The sequence below is a fragment of the Myxine glutinosa genome, chromosome 1 (assembly GCF_964187855.1).
Source record: "Myxine glutinosa chromosome 1, kmMyxGlut1.1, whole genome shotgun sequence".
Classification (NCBI taxonomy): domain Eukaryota; kingdom Metazoa; phylum Chordata; class Myxini; order Myxiniformes; family Myxinidae; genus Myxine; species Myxine glutinosa.
Genome location: NC_136261.1, coordinates 278,842,280 through 278,864,001, shown reverse-complemented (window position 1 = coordinate 278,864,001; position 21,722 = coordinate 278,842,280). Strand labels below are relative to the sequence as shown.

The following is a 21,722-nucleotide window of genomic DNA, read 5'->3' as shown; positions in this document are numbered from 1 at the left end:
ATTGTTGAAATGAAGATCGAATAGCTGTATGTTGAAATATGTTGGAAAAAGTCAAAACTTTACATGGGGTGTACTTACTTTTTCACATGACTGTACATTTTAAAAACTTTAACCTTTATTTACAAAAACTATAACCCAGGACCTGGACTCGAGGTAAGAAGGAATGAAGAAAGGAAATGGAGGCACTTGCTGCTTGAGTCATATTGCGGCTTCTTGTCTTGAGAGGTTTCCGAACAAAAACCGGCTGCCCTAGACCGGCATACAGGCCATTTGAAGCAAAAGGGCATCTACATTTTCACCTCCTCAAAATCGAGCCGTTTCTTTGGTGAACAGGGCCACTGACACGTGGTCCAAAAGGTGGGCTTCAATGCCACCCAACAGGTGGTCCAAAGGTTGGCCAGAATGTGTCCCAACAGGTGGTCCGAAGGTTGGCCAGAATGCCACCCAAAAGGTGGTCCATGGTGCAAGATGATGGGGCAGCCAAGAGCTACCACAGCAGCGGTGTGGGGCCACAAGGCTCGTGGTCCATAAGGTGATGGATGGATGGATGTTTGGCAGCAAGATGCTGCAACGAGTCTCCATAATGGTCCTGGGTGGGGAGGAAGACAAAGCGCAACGAGCACAAGGAGGGCAACAGTGGCACACGAAAAACAAGGTAACCAGGTACTACCATACCTGGTGCGGTGAGAGGAACGCGGCAGAGTGAGCGGAGTAAGCACGGCCCTAACCGTTCGCACCCCCACCGTTAACTACACTACCCTAGCGCTCCTTGTATTTACAATTCATCTCTACGTCTTGTCTCCCATGTCCCCCTCTAACGCCAAATTCATACCCAAATCCCTCCCAGGTTCTCCCAGGAAGGAAGGGACGGAATAAAACAATGTTCCACTCCCGTCGTGATGCATCTCACTTACCAAACAGCCTACAGAACCTCTCGGTGCAAAATTCGTCCTCCGTGATTGATGGTGCGAAGGGGTCTCACATCATAACTACACTAACAGCATTACTCATTTAAACTCCCCGGGGTCGTACCCTGCCAGTAGGCCTCTTTAAACTATGCGGTTCTAAGAACACGAATTCCCATTGTCCACACTGTGGTGCACGTCTGAATTTGGGTCTAACCCCACAAATTTTCTATCTGTGCCCTCGCACAATTTCAGGGCTGGGTCGTGTGGCTCTACCAGCAGGTCTACCTACCTGCACCCCTCTGTTCACTGGAGCCGCCTCCCGAGCTTGCCTGCTCCTCACTCTAACCTATCTGGGGAAGGCCCTCCCTGGCACTTACCCCCTGATGCCCACCTTGGCATTGGGCAACCCGGGTCCATCCTCCGGATCCTCGGGCCCCACTCACATGCAAACCTAACTGGCTCCCAGAGCCTACCTGCGGCCTTACCTGGCCGACGAGCTACCAGTGACGGAGTGCCCCAATAACTATAACTACCAATTAAGCCACATTCCCAGCCATTTCACTGCCTCATGCACCTCACAAAACACTACCTTTCTGCAATCAGCACCACAGGTGTCAATATCCATGCAATTTACCTGTACCCTCTGTCTAACTTTAAACTACCCCGCCGGGCCTCCTTGAATGGGTTCCACTCCCCCCATTCAATCCTTCGCACCATACATTCCGCACCATGCATTCCACACCAATTATTTGCATACCAAAACACAATTCAATTCACACTTACACACTGCATCATTTATCTAACTAATTTCCCCTATAACTCGTGCTTCCCACGTCGTCCCTTTAAACTATGCACACCCTTTGTCAGCAACCACTAAACTCTCTACGTCCCCACTGCAGTTCATGGTCACTGCTTAAATCTTGTCCCTATTGTCTCTCTAAATCCCGAACAATTATCCTAGCCCTCCCTCGGCTAGTTCCGGTGCTCCATGGAGGTAACCATTGCTGGCCCCTCAATGGGCCTAACACTGCCATCCCCCCACGTGGGGGGTACAATACTCCCCCAGTCCTCTAAGCTACGAGCCCTCATCTATGGAGGTACCTGGTCACGCCTCAGCCTCTAAGGCCAAAGCGGTCCATGAGGGTGCTTGCTCGCCTGTGTAGGGTCTTAATCAGTCGGCATGACGATCCGAGGGGGGGGGGGGTGTAGTTGGTTGTCCCAGGTGCCGGGGACCATCCCTGTGCGAGGCCCTCCGGTCCCACGCACGATGACCCAACCTGTTGTAGTCACAGCACCTCACCTGGTAAGGTGCATACCTCCGCAATCTCGAGTTTCCCCTCGACCGATCGCTCTTGCCGTCATACGGCGCCAGCAGCACTTTTTGGATCCCGGACGTTCGAAACCCCACACGCCGCTCCCTGCAGGGTCGACGCGGGGCCGAACCGTTCGGGTCCCCACAGTGCACCACCCACCCATCGGGGGCTCGCGTGCTCTACTCATCTCACTAAGCACTACCCCGGTCGGCGTCGATGCCTGAGCCTGATTACCCCTCGCACTCCATTTCGTACTCGCACACACCACCAGATGATCTGGTGTTGATTGCAGAAAGTATGGATGGACTGAAGGAGAAGATGAACAAGTGGAAGGAATGTATGGAGACAAAAGGTCTGAAGGTGAATATCGGAAAAACGAAGGTGATGGCAAGTGGTAAAGCATGTGGTGAGGTGGAAAGAACTGGGAAGTGGCCGTGTGCTGTGTGCAGGAAGGGTGTCGGAGTGAATTCCATTCAATGTACAATGTGCGCTGAGTGGGTTCATCAAAAATGTAGTGGTTTGAGAGGGTCATTAACCAGTGTGGCAGCTACATTCAAGTGTAAGGTGTGCACAGAGGGAGCTGCAAATGGAGGAAATGTTGAGTTGGATCTTGGAGACGGCGTGAAGCTAGAAGGTGTGAAAACATTTTGTTACCTAGGAGACATGCTGAATGGAGAAGGTGGATCAGACTCGGCAACGGTTGCTAGAGTGAGATGTGCATGGAAGAAGTTACGGGAACTGAGTGATGTGCTGACGAGGAGGGGAGTGTCGTTGAAGCTGAAGGGAAAGGTGTATGCTGCATGTGTGAGAAGTGTTATAATTTATGAGAGTGAGACATGGGTAATGAACGTAGAGCAGCAACGAAGGCTGGAAAGGGTGGAAATGCGAATGGTTCGGTGGATGTGTGGAGTATCGTTGAGAGAGAGGAAGACAAATGATGAATTGCGAAAGATGATGGGAATAGAGCCTGTGATGGATGCTGTGAAGAGAAAAAGGTTAAGATGGTTTGGTCATGTGTTGAGGAAGGATGAAAGTGACTGGTTGAGAAGAGTGATGGAAATGAATGTAGAAGGAAGTAGAGGACGGGGAAGACCGAGAATGACTTGGCTAAAGGTGGTGGCAGAAGAAATGCGGGCAAGGGGGTTAACAAGGAGAGATGCAGAAAATAGGGCAAAATGGAGAAGATTGTCACGGGGACCGCAAGGCTAACCCCTGCTCTAGCAGGGAAAATGGCCTTAAAATGCCTGTTGTTGTTGTTGTTGTACACACCGGTGCGCACACTCTCTCCACACATTCCGTACTCGCACACACCGGTACGCACACTCTCTCCACACATTCCGTACTCGCACACACCGGTGCGCACACTCTCCTCACACTCTGTCTCAGTCGTTACCCTCTTCTCAACCAGTCACTTTCATCTGGGCCCTTCACGAACTCCCGGGTCTGTCCTTTCTCCCAAGCTAGCCGAACACTCCATCGCACCAAACACATTCCCGAGATCGCCACTCACCTCGGGGCTCCCCTTTTCCCGCTTCTCTTCCAGCACCTGTAAACTTTTTATTTGGTCAGTCAGCATTTCATCATGGTGCGAACACCAACCTTGCACATATTCCATCACTTCCTCCCGTAATTCATTCCCTGTCTCACTTCGTCTCTTTTCAATATTACTTACATCATTTTCCACCCTCTCCATTTTTTTCTTTAACTCCCATTATCTCCCGATGCGCCTCCGAAATCTCCTCTTCTAATGTTGCCTTGGTCGTCTCTATTTGCGTCCTAATTTTTCGTTCCTTCGTCCCCATAGTTTCTATCAAGTCATCCACCCTCTTAGTCAGTCCTTCGCGCACAATTTTACACTCCCTCTTTGTCGCTACCACTTCCAGCTTTTATACTTTTTGCGCCGCCTTCAACCCCCCGATTACATCACCATTTCTCTCCACCTGTTCCCTTAACTCCTGTTGTCCCACCGGCAGTTTCTCGACTTCCCGCGTCAGTCCTTCCATACCCCCTTGTAGTTCAGCAGTACTCTGTTTTAACTCCCTCTCCACGCGTTCCTCGCACCGCCTCACCTCGTCACGTACCACTGCCACCTCTTCGCTCATCTTACGCCCAATTTCCTCTCCCATGGTGTCCATCCGATTACTCATTTTATCCACTAGGGCATTGCCCGTACGTGGGTGCCCGTTCCTTGCCAAAAAAAAAAAAAAACGCTACCCGTACGCTCTACCCCGCCCGTACGCCCGTAAACAAAAAAAACAACGCTCTTCGCTTCCGCCCTTCGCTCTGACTGAATTGGGAGAAATAATGCGCATAAGAAATCGAATTACGTACCGTAATGGCGGTCAGCTCGTAACGCGCTCAGCTCCGCTCGTCTCACATCGGCCACGCCTACGCAACAAAGCGTTCTGTGATTGGCTGCCGGAAGTGAAGTCTTCACTGTCCGGAAGTTCGCAAATCGCAGTTACGATGAATCGTTTTAATTTAATCGCAGTTTGAATTCGTTTTAAAACATAGTTTAACGGCAACATAGTTTTTCCAACGTGAAATAAATGAATACGCTGTCAAATGTGCCGTCCGAGGCAGAGTCTGATCGCCACGTTCGGCACACGTGATAGCTCGCTGCTCTCTGATTGGTTGAAGCGTTTTTTGGACATAGCTCGGTAAGTACTTGTCCGATTAATTTAAAACCTTGAAAAGGCACATCCTCGGGTCCCCAGCAATATACCTGGCAAGTTTCAAGTATATCGGACCGTGGTTGTCGAGAAACAGCGGTCACAGACAAACAAACGTACAAACAGAGATTACTGGAATTATAGATAGATGTCACACCTTGATTCGTCCCTCATCTTTTTCATGTCACACCTTGATTCGTCCCTCATTTCCCCCATGTATGCCCTGAGTTGCGCCATAAATAGGCCCATATCCATCGGCACCGTGGGCTCAACCCGTCCGGCCGGCCCCCGGTGCGAATCGACGCCATTTTCACCTCCTGCTGCACCCTCATTAACTCCCTCATCCAATTGTTCATGCTGGTCCTGGGTCATTAATTCATCTACATCGTTTACACTTTCTATACCCACCGGTACCTGGTCATCTTGGCCCACCATCGCCCGAATTCAATTAAAAAAACAAAAAAACAATTTGTTTTAAACTAAATTTTAATCACGCTCATAATTTTGAGTACGTGAAGCGCGCACTCCAGGTCCAATCGCACTCCTGACACCAATTTTGTTGCGGATCCCGGTTCGTCGACGTACAATGGGGAGTTTATGCCCCGTTCCCCCACGAACTCCGGGTCCACTGAGGCCACCGACCACGACTACACTCGTGGTTGGCGGATTGCTAGGCAACTCCAGCCGCCGAGCCCGCAGCTACGCGTGGAAGGGTTAACGGTCACAACCCGAAAACTTCGGACACACGCAGCCGTGAGAACAGGGATTGAACCCCGCACAAGTCACACTTCTTCCTGACGCCCGAGCGGTTGTGCGTCGCGTGACCCATGCTGTTACACTAGGAGGGGAGAAGATGGGGGGGGAGGGGAGAAGGGGGGGGGAGGGGAGAAGATGGGGGGGAGGGGAGAAGGGGGGGAGGGGAGAAGAGGGGGGAGGGGAGAAGAGGGGGGAGGGGAGAAGAGGGGGGGTGGAAGGAGAGAAGAGGGGGGAGGAGAGGAGGGAGGGGGAGGGTTATTGGGGAGGGGGGAGGAGAGGAGGGAGGGGGAGGGTTATTGGGGAGGGGGGAGGGGAGAAGAGGGAGGAGGGGAGAAGAGGAGGGAGGAGAGAAGAGGGGGAGGGGAGGAGAAGGGGGGAGGAGAGAAGAGGGGGAGGGGAGGAGAAGGGGGAGGGAGGGGGGGAGGAGAGAAGAGGGGGAGGGGAGGAGAAGGGGGGAGGGTGATGGGGAGGGGGGAGGGAGGGAGGGGGAGGAGGGGGAGGAGGAGGGAGGGGAACGGGGGGGGAGGGGAGGAGAAGGGGGGAGGGAGGGAGGGGGAGGAGGGGGAGGAGGAGGGGAGGAGAAGGGGGGAGGGAGGGAGGGGGAGGAGGGGGAGGAGGAGGGGAGGGGAACGGGGGGGGAGGGGAGGAGAGGGGGGGAAGTACCCGGCATTGCCGGGCGGGGAAGAGGAGGGGAGGGGAACGGGGGAGAGGGGGGAGGGGAGAAGAGGGGGGAGGGGGGAAGGGGGAGGGAGGGGAGGAGAGGGGGGGAAAGGGGAGGAGAGGGGGGGAGGGGGGAAGGGGGAGGGAGGGGAGGAGAGGGGGGGGAGGGGAACGGGGGGGAGGGGAGAAGAGGGGGGGGAAGTACCCGGCATTGCCGGGCGGGGAAGAGGAGGGGGGGAGGGGAGGAGAGGGGGGGAGGGGGGAAGAGGGGGGGAGGGGAGAAGAGGGGGGGAGGGGAGAAGAGGGGGGGGGAAGTACCCGGCATTCCGTGTATAAACGTGAGGGAGAAGAAGGAGGAGAGGGGGGGGAGGGGAGAAGAAGGAGGAGAGGGGGGGAGGGGAGAAGAGGGGGGGGAAGTACCCGGCATTCCGTGTATAAACGTGAGGAGGAAGAAGAAGGAGGAGAGGGGGGAGGGGGGAGGGCGCGCGAATCGTCGAATCAGCGCGCTGCTCTGCCACCGATTCAGATTCCGTATATAATATTCCTCGCTGAAAAAAAAAATGGATCTAAAGATGAAAGAAAAAAAAACCCATGTGGTGTGAATGGCAATGTTCCTCGCTGAAATGTGAAAAAACGCAATCGCGCAGCAAGGAACATCACGTGATCGCTCTGAGCGATCGATTGCAACTCTGCGTCGTGTCGTGGGCGTGGCCAACGTGGCCTCATGCTCCCAGGTGATTGGCTAACTCGAGCTCGAGAGAGCCATAATGCGCTACATTATGGCAAAAAATATGGATCTAAAGATGAAAGGGAAAAAAACCGATGTGGTGTGAATGGCAATATTCCTCGCTGAAATGTGAAAAAACGGAATCGTTTTTCGCTCTGAAATACGTGCGAACGCATAACTGAGTTAATGGTGGCAAGGAACATCACGTGATCGCTCTGAGCGAATCAGCGCGCTGCTCTGCCATTCCGGTCATAATATGCCTCGCTGAAATGCGCTGAGGTAAAAATATGGTTTTAAAATATTATGAAATAAATTTTTAGGTCGACCATGTTCTTCCCAGGCTCAATGGCCATGTTTGTGCCAAATATCAAGTACGTGAGCCTCTCCGTTTAGGAGTCTACCGGTAACATTACACACACACACACACACACACAAACTGTGTTTTATATATATATATATATATATATATATATATATATATTTTTTTTTTTTTTATTTATTTATTTATTTATTTATATATATATATATATATATATATAGTATATATATATATATATTATAAACAGGAATCGAATTCCTGCGAGGGCTAAGTGTGAAAAAATTCTGACTCGATGCGGGGCTCGAACCACGGACCTCCGTTGATAATGCGTCAACAGCCCACTGCGCTATTGAGCCAGCCGCAATCTCCTCAGAACTTTAAAAACTCTTACTACATTTAATTTCAGGCTGTAAAAAGTAAAAATAATCTGTAAAAAGGCTCTTACTGCTCAAACAGCTGCATAGGCTATGCATGTTAGGCATGAAATTAGCAGAGCTCCAGGCCCCTACTTATCCATAGGATTGTACGGCAGCCAAGCCAGGAAGATCATTTAATTCTCAATTTTGTAATGTCGGTTGGAGAATTAAAATGGGGGAAATGGCGTGAGAATTCCAAGGGCAAAGCAACGCATATTTAATGACTTGCAGCATTCATACTGTACATTCACATTGTCCCCTATGCGATAATTCCCGCCCTCATGTACTTTATTACAATGACTCGTCACCTTTACACTAAAATGGATCCAGACTCCCAAAGGAAAAAGAGAGTTTGTGAAGAAGGGGCAAGAAATAGGAGTGTGAAAGAGATAGTGTGGAGTTTGTTATGCACTTTTGCAAATCCGGTTGAGGTTGCAATTAATCTGCATCAGGGGTTCCGGCTCACCTTCCGTGCACCTCCTCCTGGTCGGCCTCCTCCACTCCGGTGGCTCCCGATCATATGGGGTCGCTCGGACTCGGGCCAAACACAATGATCTGCATGTATGTGGTATTTGTCGTGACTTTGGCAGCTTGATGGTAAACGGTGTGCTGGGTGTGTGGGGTATGTCGTGTGTAAAATCAACGAACAGTCCTGAAAGAAGAAATGAAAAAAAGTCAGAAATATTGGAAGGTCGGCAGGAAAGTCGGAAAGAGAAGAAAAGGAAACGTCGATGTCGTACTGAAACGTCGATGTGTAGAAATGGTGCAGAGAGGTAAAGTGAAGGGTGAATAGTATGAACGAAAGACGAAATGCATAAGGCTCTGAATTCCCAAAGGCATACTCCAGACTTTTTGAACTTCTCAACTGCAACTGCCTTGAATAATCTGTGTTCCTCTTTTTATTCATTCCCTTCCCCACCTTTGCTTTGCGGCTTGTGAGGGGCAGATAAACCTTTGAGATGGTGATTGGCTGTGCCTCCCATCACAACCCAACAACAGTGCCTGATTGGCGGATCTCGACCTTGGTGGTGGCCGTTCCCAGAAAGATGGAGGGTCTGAAAGTCTTGGACACCTGTCAGATTTGATGGATGGCTTCCGTACCAGTGAATCCTAGCATGCTACCACTGACGCGGACTGACATAGCTAGCCTCGACCTAATTTTTTGGCTAAAAGAAAGGGGCATGTGGGGATCTGGGACAAACTTTATTCTCCCGGCAGGTGCACGATGTCCTCGCCGGGCTCACAACCATCATTATATATATATGTATATATATTGTTACAGACGCGGTTTTAGATGTTATATTGACCGAGCGGTGGTGTATTTAACCGCGTCCGAACAGTTACTCCCCGATTACTGATTAGAACCCGATTCCACCCGACGTTGACCAGATCGCCCCACAGATATTCAATCGGGAAACCTCTAAAGCGACCGAAAGAGAAGGAAAAGAGAAAAAGACAGAGTACGGAGGAAGAACAGATTTATTATACACACACAAGCAAAAAGAAAGAGCGACCAAAATTATTTACAGCAATGGATGGAAGAAGCAGTCACACAGTGCATTGTTAGCTTAAACTATTCAATTTACTTAATCCCAAGACAACGAGCAGGACAGGACGTTCACACTTACACAGGGGATATTGCAGGCAGGTAGGGCTTGAGGTGGATTGCTTGAGAGGGAGGCAAGGTCGGAGGCAGCGGCTCTCAATTCCTCGCGGTTTTTGGCGGGAAAACCCTCCGTCGCGTATCCGCTGCGGTAGACGTCACGCGCTGGTTCGGCACACCTGCTCCTCTTCTTGTGGTGGAGCCGTCTCCCTCCTTTCAGCGCGTCTCTCCAAAGTTGGTTTCCTCTCCAAGTACCTCTCCTCTTTGGCTTGGAGCGTTTCACATCTCACCGCTCTTCTTGGTACCGCCTCTTCGCTCCTCTCCCAGGTCATCTCCCAAGTCATCTCGTAAAGCAGTCCCTTTCAGTCGCTTTTATAACTCGCGGCGGAATCAAGCCGCCGGCTGCGAGGGCACGCCTACCGGTTCGCTCACCGCGGTGCTGATTGGCCATGCGACCCTCTGGCTCACTCCTCCCCTCTATGACGAGGTGGAGACAACCTTTCTTCTCCGAGATTAGCACATGGGCAATGGCGGCTTGCGGGATTGAACACAACTCCCACCCTTTTGAAAGGACTTTTGGAGAGCGGAGATGTTTGGGGAAATTGCAAGGGCCTACTCTTATTTTGTTTGATACAATGCAAAGTCAATCTAGTGGGAAACACAGATTTAGCCTACATGGAATAAGGAAATACACTATTTAAAAAGATATATCGTGACCTGCGTGTAAGTTTCATGGAATTAACTAGGAGGACGGCTGCGACCATTATTTACATTAACAGGGTGTTACCATACTTTTGTAACGTTCACATTGTAACGTTTCCACATTCGTTACACTACACCCTCCTTTCTTCAGGCCCTTTCTCGGGCCTACTAAACTTTAACTTAGTGTGACACGTAGGTGTAATTCCCTCTACAATTAACCTGACCCTGAGTGTGACAATCTTAAAACACAAATAAGTATGTCCCCCTATTGCATTGCACCCTGTCTAACAGACTCAAGCCCACAGCTAACCAAATTACGGAATTATTCTCAAACTATACATTTACGGTGGGGAGCATTATTTACAATGACGTGATTTCTTATTTACAACGCAACCCAGGACCTGTGTTTTTTTTTCTTTTCTTTTTAGGGAACAAGAAAAAAAGAAATTCCTGTTGGGAGGGAGGAGACAGCACGCATTGCATCGATGCACCAGTACCAATACCACCAAAGCACCCAAAAGCACCAAAAGCACCACAAGCACCACAAACACCACAAAGCACCAAAAGCACCACTCGGTGCGCAGTCACCATGGTTCTTAATAAACACAACAAAACAACTGGTGGTGGTCTTCTCTTTCTCTGCTGGGCCGATGTTCTTCCCGACGTCTTCTGGCTTCATGCGGCCTATTTGGACATAATAAAAAGCACAACTTGTGTTCGTTTTTATTTAGGGCCTCAGGGGCCAACTAAGGGTGGTCCACCTGTTTGGCATAGGTGCCACCTTACCGAGGTCCGCAAGCAAGATTCCCTGGCCACTATGGCCGGTCTCCAACAGAGGTGCCCTGCCCCAGAACCTGGGGTCCATCAAGTGGTACTTGGCCGCAGAACAGCGGTCCATAAAGTGGTACATCAACGCAATGCATGCTGGTTCTGGGAATCTCGGGCGCACAATGGCCACCTCACGCACGCTCCCCTCGGCCCCAATGGCGCACAGGTCATGTGGGAGACAAAAGAAAGACAATTGAGCGAGGGGTAAGGTCACAAGGGTACACGTCAATAAGGCAATGCAAGGCGAAATGCGTACGGAGGGCGAAGTGAGAAAGCTCGTCCCTACCGTACGTCACCCCCCTGTCACCTACCCTACCCTTGCCCTTACCCCATATGTACAAAAATCTACACATTACCAATTCGTCACTACTGTCACGTCTTCCCCATATTTCCCCTATACCAAATTCGTCACCACAATCCCTCTAACCAAAATTTGCCATCACCCAATTCGTCATCAATCCTCATAAGGAGGCAGAGATGGAACATCAAAGCACAATGTCACACCCACGTCATGATGCGTCTCACAATCCAAACATTTGCATCATAAAAAATAATCAAAACATGGCATGGTGTGGAGTACCTGTCACCTCAGGTGAGTGGATGCAGATGGTGCGAGGAGATCCTTCATCCTAACTATCCTCTAAATGACTTTAACACACTTTACACTACCCGGGGTCTCTCCCTGCCAATCCATTGGCCAACTTACACTATGGGTTCTAAAAACCAATTCCCATTGACCAAACTGTGGTGCTTCTCAATTTGGGGTCTCACTCCCCCGATTCATCTCCCGGTGCTCTCGCATAATTTCTGGGCTGTGACGTCTAGCTCTCCCAGCAGGTCTACCCACCTGCACACCTCCACCACTGTAGTTGCCACCCGAGCTTACCTAGCTCCTCACCCTAACCTAACTAACTGGGGACAGCCCCTCCTGGCTCTGTCACCCCATGGTGCCCTCTGGCACTGGGCTACCCGGGTCCGTCCTCCGGATCCTCGGGCCCCATCCACAACAACTACTACCGGCTCCCAGAGCCCACCTGCGGCCTCACCTGGCCGACATCCTCACAGTGGTGGAGTGCCCAAACCAACTACACACACTAACAGGCTACACGCCCAGCCATTTCCACAACACTAATGCACCCATCCACATACCATTCTGCATCCGCACCACAGATGCCAATATCCAACCACAATTTACCTGTACCCTCTACCTAACACTTACACTACCCGCCCCGGGTATCCGTGATGGGGGTCCACTCTTCCCCCATTCACACCTTCGCACCATCCACTCCACTCCACAATTTCCACCATTCTCACTCCACGACCATCCATTCCAATACTCCAGATATTCCACACTACCATTTATTCCACACAGCCACCTACACCTGTTGTTGCACACCTGTGCCCTCACACCTGGTGCCACCTGCACCCTCCTTTCTTCCTGGACCATTTGGTCAACACAACACGCAATCACCACTACTCCCTCATACACTGCTCCACACACCTGTTCAGTTGCACACCTGTGCAATCACACCTGTTCAATCCTCACACACACGGCATCATCTCAGCTAACTACTCCCCTCTGAAACTTGCGCTTCCCAGTCGTCCCTTTAAACTATTGCGCTCCCACGTCATTATAATCCACACTAATCTACCTGCGTCCCCACTACAGGTATCAGTCACTAACTAATCTTAACGTTACCTAATGTCATCTTCGCTAGATCCCTACAATTATCCAAGCCCTCCCTGGCTCGGTTGTCATAGCCACCCCATAAACTATTGCGCATTTGCCCCCACTTGTGAGGGATGGTGGATTTGCCATCCCACCACATCGGGGGTCTCTCTATCAATTTTGCTCGTCCAAATTCCAACCAATTCAAAAATTTTCCATTTACTGCCAATACTACCCACTATTATAAATTTCGTATCAAATCACTACCATCATCATCCGTCTACTTATTACATCCTCTCGGTGCGCCAATTCACGTCTTCAGCCCGGCTTCGTACAGCCGAGCAATGAACGCGGATTCTTTTGTGCCGGCGGCTGGATGCGTCCCGCATTCGGGGCAGGGGCGGGGGCTTACCCGGGCCGAGATCCCACGCACCACCTCGGCGTGGAACCATCCAATGTCCCGATCTCGACCTGCCGGCACGTCTCAACAAAACGTGGTCGCCATGACGACCCTTCCTATCCAGCTGCCCGCTCCGCCTAGTGGAGCCCGGACGCGGCCGTTCCAAGCGAGGCACAGCGTGGATCGCGTACGGCGGTTCTTTCGAAACCGCCGTGGTTCGGATCCCCGCTGGTCCTCGCGGCACGCGAAGCTGCCCGACGCGCACCGAGGGCCCGATTCGGCTATAAGTCGTTCTAACCTCTAACCTGGTTACCGTCGATGCTTCACCTGGATGCTTACATGCATACGCTACCCCTTTCTTGCTCATACATGCAGCCGTTTCCATGCTCCTCGTCGTACCGTTTCTTACACACCTCGGTACACTCATTCCGCTCACCGACTTGGTCACACACCTGACCACCGAACACCTTGGCACACATTCGTCGCTCGCACACCTCACCAACACACCTCCTCGCGCCCCTTCCTTGGTCACCTCCTCTGTGACAATCACAGGTGTGCTCTCACTCGCACACCCAACCACGTGCCTCACTACCAATTCCAGCGTGCATTCCCACTCACGCTCTACCATTCCAGGTGTGCATCCTTCCATTCCAGGTGTACATCCTCGCTCACCTGCCACAACCAACTCACGCTCCGTGTCACTCTCACTACTCTCACCTCCACTCTCGGTCGCGCACTCACCCTTACTCTCGACAGCGCACTCTTTCCTCATGCACCTGTCCGTTACACACCTTTCTCGCGCACACTCTTCCGCACATTGTCCCGTTACACCCTCTGTAACACTCACCACAGGCATGCATTCTCCCTTACTCTTGACAGCATGCGCTTTCCCCATGCACCCGTCCGTTACACACCTTTCTCGCGCATCCTCTTGCGCACACTTTTTCGTTACTTCCTCCGTAACACTCACCACACCGCGCTTCCCTGTGCCCCCTCGCCTCGCACACGCGCTTCGACCAACTCACTCTTGACGGCACACTCACTCCTCGGCGTGCACTTTTTCCTCACACACCCCATGGTCGGACATTCTCGCACACCTCTTTTTTCGCACACCTGACCTGTCGCACACTTCACCAACGGCCTCTCACGAACACCCGGATCCAAACCAATCCCCAAGCCGACTGAAGCTTTCCTCACATCATATACATTGCCACTCACCTCCGTACCTCGTCTCCGCTCCTCCTTTGCCACCTGCAAACTCTTTATTTGGTTAGTGAGCATCACATTATGAGTTGAGCACCGACCTTGCACCAATTCCATTACCTCCTCCTGGATTTCTCTCTTAGTTTCTGTCCGTCTCTTCTTAATTTCACTCACCTCTTCTTCCACTTCCTCTAATTTTTGTTTAACCTCTTTTATTTCTCGGTGCGTCTCCTCAAGTTCATCCTCTAAGGCTACCGTGACCGTCTCTATTTGCATCCTCACCTGCCGGTCCTTTGTCTCCATTATCTCTGTCACCTCGTCCACCCTCATTGTCAGTTCCTCACGTACCATCTGACATTGCCTCTGCGTCGCTATTAATTCGTTTTTAATTTCTTTTTGTGTCGCCTTTAACCCTCCTAGTACCGCAGTGTTCTTTTGAACCTGCTCCACTAGTTCTTTTTGTCCCTCCGTCAGCTGTTCTACTCCCTTCGTCAGATCTTCTATTCCCCCTTGTAACTTAGCCGTATTATTTCTCACCTCTTTCTCCATACGCTTCTCACCTCGCTTTACCTCCTCGCGTAGCCCCGAAACCTCCTCACTTACCCCTCGTCGTATTTCCTCCATCTCTTTTATAGATGCCACCCTCATCTGTCCCAATTCATCCCTCTGAGCATCCAGTTTGGTTTCTACCCCGATTTTCACCTCCTCTATCTGCTCTCCCATTTGTTTGATTTCTCGGGCAGATTGTTCCCCTATTTCCCGCAATTTGTCCTCCATCCTATTTTCTAACCCCATTAACCCATTTTTCACCCCCTCTAACTGATTCTCCTGGGCAGCCATTCTGTTTTCCACCCCCGTTAACCCATTCTTTACCTCTTTTATCCCGTTGTCTAACCCCTCAAAATTATTGTCTAACTTCCCAAATTTCTTGTCTAACTCCTCAAAATTATTGTCGAACTTCCCAAATTTCTTGTCTAACTCCTCAAAATTATTGTCGAACTTCCCAAATTTCTTGTCTAACTCCTCACCGGTACCCCTCGCTTCGTCCCTCATTACCCCCAATTGCTCACCCTGAGCATCCATCTGGTTCCCCATTTGTCCCATTTGGCCCTCCAATCGCTCACCCAGTCGCTCAATTTGGCTCCCCATACTCAGCTGTACAGCTGCCTGTAGCTGCGCAATGAGGGCCTGCATGTCAATCCCTCCCACTTGTGCAGCGGGCGCGGCCGCCATAGCCATGTGCGAGGCGCCATTTTGTGCGTCTGATACCCCCTCAACCGCCTCCTCATTGCTCTCCTCCTCCCTTTCTTTCCCTAAGTCCTGGGTTACCCCTAACCCGTCTATTTCCCCCACCGACATCCGATCGCCTTGATTGTCCATGGCGCGATCTCAAAATTCGGGTTTTATAAAACAAAATAAATTTCGGCAGCTTGTAATTTTGAGCGCGTTAAGCGCGCTTCGGGTCCGATTTCGGGTCCGATCTCACTCCTCGACACCAATTGTTACTCTAATAGTACAATTGGTGTTCCAAAATTTGGGCCTAACAAATTTAGTCCCAGGTCCGAATCCAACTCCTGACAACCAATTGTTACAGACGTGGTTTTAGATGTTATATTGACCGAGCGGTGGTGTATTTAACCGCGTCCGAACAGTTACTCCCCGATTACTGATTAGAACCCGATTCCACCCGACGTTGACCAGATCGCCCCACAGATATTCAATCGGGAAACCTCTAAAGCGACCGAAAGAGAAGGAAAAGAGAAAAAGACAGAGTATGGAGGAAGAACAGATTTATTATACACACACAAGCAAAAAGAAAGAGCGACCAAAATTATTTACAGCAATGGATGGAAGAAGCAGTCACACAGTGCATTGTTAGCTTAAACTATTCAATTTACTTAATCCCAAGACAACGAGCAGGACAGGACGTTCACACTTACACAGGGGATATTGCAGGCAGGTAGGGCTTGAGGTGGATTGCTTGAGAGGGAGGCAAAGTCGGAGGCAGCGGCTCTCAATTCCTCGCGGTTTTTGGCGGGAAAACCCTCCGTCGCGTATCCGCTGCGGTAGACGTCACGCGCTGGTTCGGCACACCTGCTCCTCTACTTGTGGTGGAGCCGTCTCCCTCCTTTCAGCGCGTCTCTCCAAAGTTGGTTTCCTCTCCGAGTACCTCTCCTCTTTGGCTTGGAGCGTTTCGCATCTCACCGCTCTTCTTGGTGCCGCCTCTTCGCTCCTCTCCCAGGTCATCTCCCAAGTCATCTCGTAAAGCAGTCCCTTTCAGTCGCTTTTATAACTCGCGGCGGAATCAAGCCGCCGGCTGCGAGGGCACGCCTACCGGTTCGCTCACCGCGGTGCTGATTGGCCATGCGACCCTCTGGCTCACTCCTCCCCTCTATGACGAGGTGGAGACAACCTTTCTTCTCCGAGATTAGCACATGGGCAATGGCGGCTTGTGGGATTGAACACAACTCCCACCCTTTTGAAAGGACTTTTGGAGAGCGGAGATGTTTGGGGAAATTGCAAGGGCCTACTCTTATTTTGTTTGATACAATGCAAAGTCAATCTAGTGGGAAACACAGATTTAGCCTACATGGAATAAGGAAATACACTATTTAAAAAGATATATCGTGACCTGCGTGTAAGCTTCATGGAATTAACTAGGAGGACGGCTGCGACCATTATTTACATTAACAGCGTGTTACCATACTTTTGTAACGTTCACATTGTAACGTTTCCACATTCGTTACAATATATATATATATATATATATATATATATATATATATATATATATATATATATAAATGTAAATATATACAGTGAAACCTTGACTTACGAGTGCACCAACTTACGAGTTTTCCGAGATACGAGCCGTCGCTCGGGCGGTTTTTTGCTTTGAGATGCGAGCCGAGATCTGAGTTACGAGCTTACGCCACCCGCCACCAGGTGGGTTCCGGTCACGTGGTTATCTTGCCGTGCAAGCATCTCTGCCGTATATCGCTGCTGCTTTGTTTTCGCATGTTGGTTATGTTGGAAAATTTCTTAGTTTTAACCATTGGTCCTAAGAAATTGAGTGCCAAGGGCAGTGCTGAGAAGAAGAAGAGGATGATGTGCTTGGATATACAACACGTAATCGTCGAAAAACATGAGCGAGGTGTGCGTGTTGTCGACTTGGCGAGGCAGTACGATCGTAGTACTTCTACGATATGTACGATTTTGAAGCAGAAGGAGTCGATAAAGGCTATAACGCCAGCCAAGGGCATTACGATTATTTCAAAGCTCCGGACCTCTATCCATGAAGAGATGGAGAATTTTCGAAACATTTTGAAAGGGAGGAAGAAACAAACCTCGTTGGACAGGTTTTTATTGAAACGTCCTGTAAGTGAAAGCGAGGAAAGTGTGGCGAAAAGGGCAAAAGTTATCTCCTCCACCTCCGCCAGCATCTTCGTCTGATCTTCAAGGTAAATACACTGTAGCGCGATGCTGCGCGTGCTAATGCTTACGCAAGGAGCAAGCGGACAACGCGGTTCATACAAGAGTCTTTATTCAAACTGCAGCACTAAGCTGCTCAAGGCTGCGCGCCCCGTCTATATCCTGAGGCCACGCCTCTCTCCCCGGCGTGGCCCACCCCCACTTGGTGTGCGGGGTGATGTCACCACGTCAGTGCTTTCGTGTCCGCCACAACACTTAATAAAACCAGTTTATTTCTTTACATTGAAGGAGTCTGGACTCCAGCAGAATACGGATAAAAGGATGGCAAGGCACAAACTCGTCCGAGAAGATGTTTATTCGTAAAACCAACTCGGGAACACTAAAAAGCCCGTTTATCGGGCTGCCTTATAAAGCAAAACCAAAAACCCAAACCGAAAGCCACGCCTCTCAAGCGAGGCGTGCTTCGGTGGTCACGTGATCCACAGGTGTAGCTCATTATACCCGCACGCGTGGGACGCTTTGGCGGTCACGTGACCAGCCACTCTGGCGCCGGGGATCCCCGCCGGTGACGTCACCGGCTGGAGCAAGGAGATTCTGATGCCGGTCTTGCTTGGGGGACCCATGGGTCGCTACAACATTCTCTTTTATTATGAACAGTATATACGAGGTCGTGCTTGTTTATACATTATTTGTTATTTATAAAGTACATTTTTCTTATTTAAAAACACGTAACAAAAAAAATTGGTGTGGTTTTTTTGGGGCTGGAACGGATTAATAGCATTTCAATGCCTTTTAATGGGGAAATTTAATTTGAGAAACGAGCAAATTGAGTTACGAGCTCGGTCACAGAACGAATTAAACTCGTAAGTCAAGGTTTCACTGTATATATATACATATATATATATATATACACATGAAAGGGTGGCGCATTGAGTAGTACACTTACCTGTAAGCTGTATTGCCTGTGTTTGAATCCTGACCCAGGTATAGACTGTCATCCTGGTGTTTCACTGGTATGACGATTCATCAATGTGTGTGTTGTCCCTTGGATAGATTGTAAACTGGATGTCTCTTTTGATAGCATTAGTTGGTGGATGTAAATATCCCATGGTATCTCTTGTGAAGAGGAGGTGAGTTGTCAGCAATGCCCCAAACATATTGTTACATTTATGGGGGGTAGGCAATGTAATACCTTAGTCCAGGTAGAATTGTATAGGTAGTGTGCTCCGAATGTTGCGATGAAGAAGAAGAAGAACCCCCCATGTACCATAAGTAGGGAATCCGTTTTGACCGGATGTCGTGTAAGAGTGTATCTTTGTCCCCATGAGAGGGGTGGGGTTATGTTAATTAGTTAGGGATTAAGGGTAATTAACCCCCTGTATGTAATTGCCTCTGTAATCTTTTCCTGTGTTCCTTATGACACCGCACTACACACCATAGCCAAGCCAAGCAATTGACACCATAATTAATAACACGAAATAAAACAACCGGAAGCAGGACATTGAAAACTACTGTGGGTTCTGCCAGCCGAGCCATCACGGGGCCGGCGGGTGGCGATGAGGCCACGCCCCGAAGAGCGATTGGTCGAGATGGAGTGGTGTGGTGGTGGCCGTTGATTGGACCGCGCGCGGACATCGTCTGGTGACGTGGGAGCTCTGAAGGCCAAAAGACTTAAGTCCGGACATTTTGTCCTTTTGCGTGGGGATTTTATCACGAGCAGTGGCATTCATTATCGCTTTTACACCTGGGACATTCATCGCACGCAGGGCATCTTCCTCTCGACCCTCGCTTTGATCGCGTGCGGTCGCAGTTCATGTTCTTGGTCCCGAGATTGAACACCAGCGGTCGACATCCTTGCGGCTCAGTTGGTTCAGACAATCTTCGTTGGCGGTCAAAATCGTGCTTTCTCGGGTCCTGGTGTGGTGTGGTGGTCCTGGTCAAAATCGTGCTTTCTCGGGTCCGGGCTGGGAAAAAGGCAGACGAACTCTCTCCTTCTTGGTGTTTGCTGGTGGCGGTCGCGCTGGTGCCGTGTGCGCCCGAGCAGGAAGAAGCGCGGTCCTGTTCGTTTTGCCATCGACGGCTGCCAGGGTGCGGGGACCGCTGGAGGAGCCCACGGAGTGCAGGCAAATGCACCACACAGACACAATAATTACTTTCATTTATTTTTCCCCTTGTGTGTATTTGATTCCGTATGGAGGATCCTCAACTTAGGAATATTTCACCATCTATTATTTTTTATTAAACCTGTTTATTTGTACATTTTAATTCCGTGTCGGGTTTCAGTTGATTATCCAGGTTCGAAGACGTCCAGTGGGGTCTGTGAAGGTAAGAGCTTTGTTATCCTTCGCTGCCTCATTCCCCCGCGCGTATCAACTCCGCAATAGTTGAATTGAACGCCTCGGAGTGTAAAGCCCGATCGGCTAATCCGTCCCCAGGGGTGTTCACCCCGGGAACTTGACAATATTTTGAATTCCTGTGACCTTCAGTCGAACAACAGGTTTTATCAACTGGATTCATGAAAGACTTGCACCAAAAACTTTCCCTGGTCAATCCCACAAAATATATGAATAATTTTAGGGCCGTGAAAAGATGTAGTATTAGTAGTCATGGTGGTGGTATATTGTATAATTATGGTCACAAGACTATGGCACATAACCTTCCTATACCGAATATAGCCATGGAGTTTAAAGACAAACCAGTCATTACTTTATTCTTCTTACATCTACAATTACAACCTGTGGCTTGGATTTTAACCAGCAAATGAAGTGACTGTGTTAATGTTCTGTAGGTTGGAATTCTGTAAAAGAAATCGAAAAACAAGGCAGGTACGTACACAGTTGATGTCAACTCTCACTAATCGGATGTTCTTGTTGCTTTTACACAAGCTAATCTCATAACCACCATTCCTAATGATCTGGTTTTTACTAACCTGTTCCTTCCCACAGTTCTGTGACTCAGCCTGGCAGTTCCTCATATGGACTGCCACCCATCAGCAACTCTCCTATTAAGACTTTTATTCCAATTTCGGAGGTGAAGAATTGCCTGGTGGACTTCAAAAACCAGTTTGGCAACAGGAAGTCGAAGAGAGAAACTCTGCAGAAGCACTCTCAAATTCGCAGAAGAAGAAAGTAATGTTTTTTTCAATGTTTCTTAAAAGATACACAACTGGAAAATTGTCACCCAATTGCATTTCAGATATCAACAATAAGCCATACATTTCTGCTATTTCGGTAACCTCATCCAGTTCCAAATGCCAGACACTCCTTTTATTATGACAGGACAGCGAGCCAACCGAGTCTTGCTGCTATAATTTCAGTTCTCACATTAAGCTGACCATTAAATGATCCAACTGTATCATCACATGTTTGGCCAAGGGGCAAGTTTAAAATATCCAGGATTTCAACTGGTTGTTTGATTTTATTTAGAGTAGAGATTTATTTTATTTAGAGAAGGAGGATGAGCATATTATTAGGAAAGCCACTGTGATCTGCAGCCTGAGTAAAGAACTTATTCCTGAGAACTTGCAGTATAACATAGGCAAAAGCAGAGTCACAAATTAGGTACAACTTATCCAAGACCAGAGGAATGGATAACCAGGGTACAATGATTTCTGGTGGTGAGGTGTACCACTGAGATAGTAGGCAAGTCAGCTTGTCTTTCGGAATAAAATTTATCCGTTTTATTGTTTGTGCAGGTGCACACAGTCATGTACTTCAATCTGTAGACTATGTAAAATAGGCCCACTACCCACATGTTTTGTGAAGCATGTACTTGTGTATCACTGATTTCTTTTGTAATAGTATTGTTACCGTGGCTCAATAAATTTGACATGCCAAGTTTCATTAATGGTTTCTTTTTTTTCTTCATTTTTCATACACACAGATATATACACATACATATTGTCCTGTCACCCGCGATTAACACCGCAGAATGACGGATAGCTACTCGGTCTTACAAAGACTGCTCGGTCACTTGGTCTTGATAGGCGATCAAGCCTAAAATTGGCGGTACTTTTTGGCGCGTGTGGGACGGAACCAAAGTGCTTACCTGCACGGACGAAAGCCACACGGGTTTATCCTCGGACCCAACACCATGCAAACAAGACACCACAGAT

The 21,722-nt window shown here is 49.4% G+C and overlaps 1 protein-coding gene across 6 annotated transcripts in view; it reads left to right on the top strand.

The window, feature by feature from the left end:
• The window catches only part of LOC137437790 (BRCA1-A complex subunit RAP80), a 65,611-nt gene extending 44,161 nt beyond the window's left edge, over positions 1-21,450 (top strand). For 3 of the 6 annotated variants that reach the window (XM_078766387.1, XM_078766378.1, XM_078766384.1), the window contains 2 exons: positions 20,397-20,433; positions 20,554-21,450. In XM_078766387.1, the coding sequence (XP_078622513.1) occupies positions 20,397-20,433; positions 20,554-20,616 (100 nt within the window). In that variant the 3' untranslated portion in view covers positions 20,617-21,450. Of the gene's footprint in view, positions 1-10,504; positions 11,903-20,396; positions 20,434-20,553 lie in introns of those variants that run through there. The other 3 variants (XR_013621028.1, XM_078766373.1, XM_078766379.1) reach the window with 3 other exon arrangements.
• The last annotated feature ends 272 nt before the right edge of the window (positions 21,451-21,722 follow it).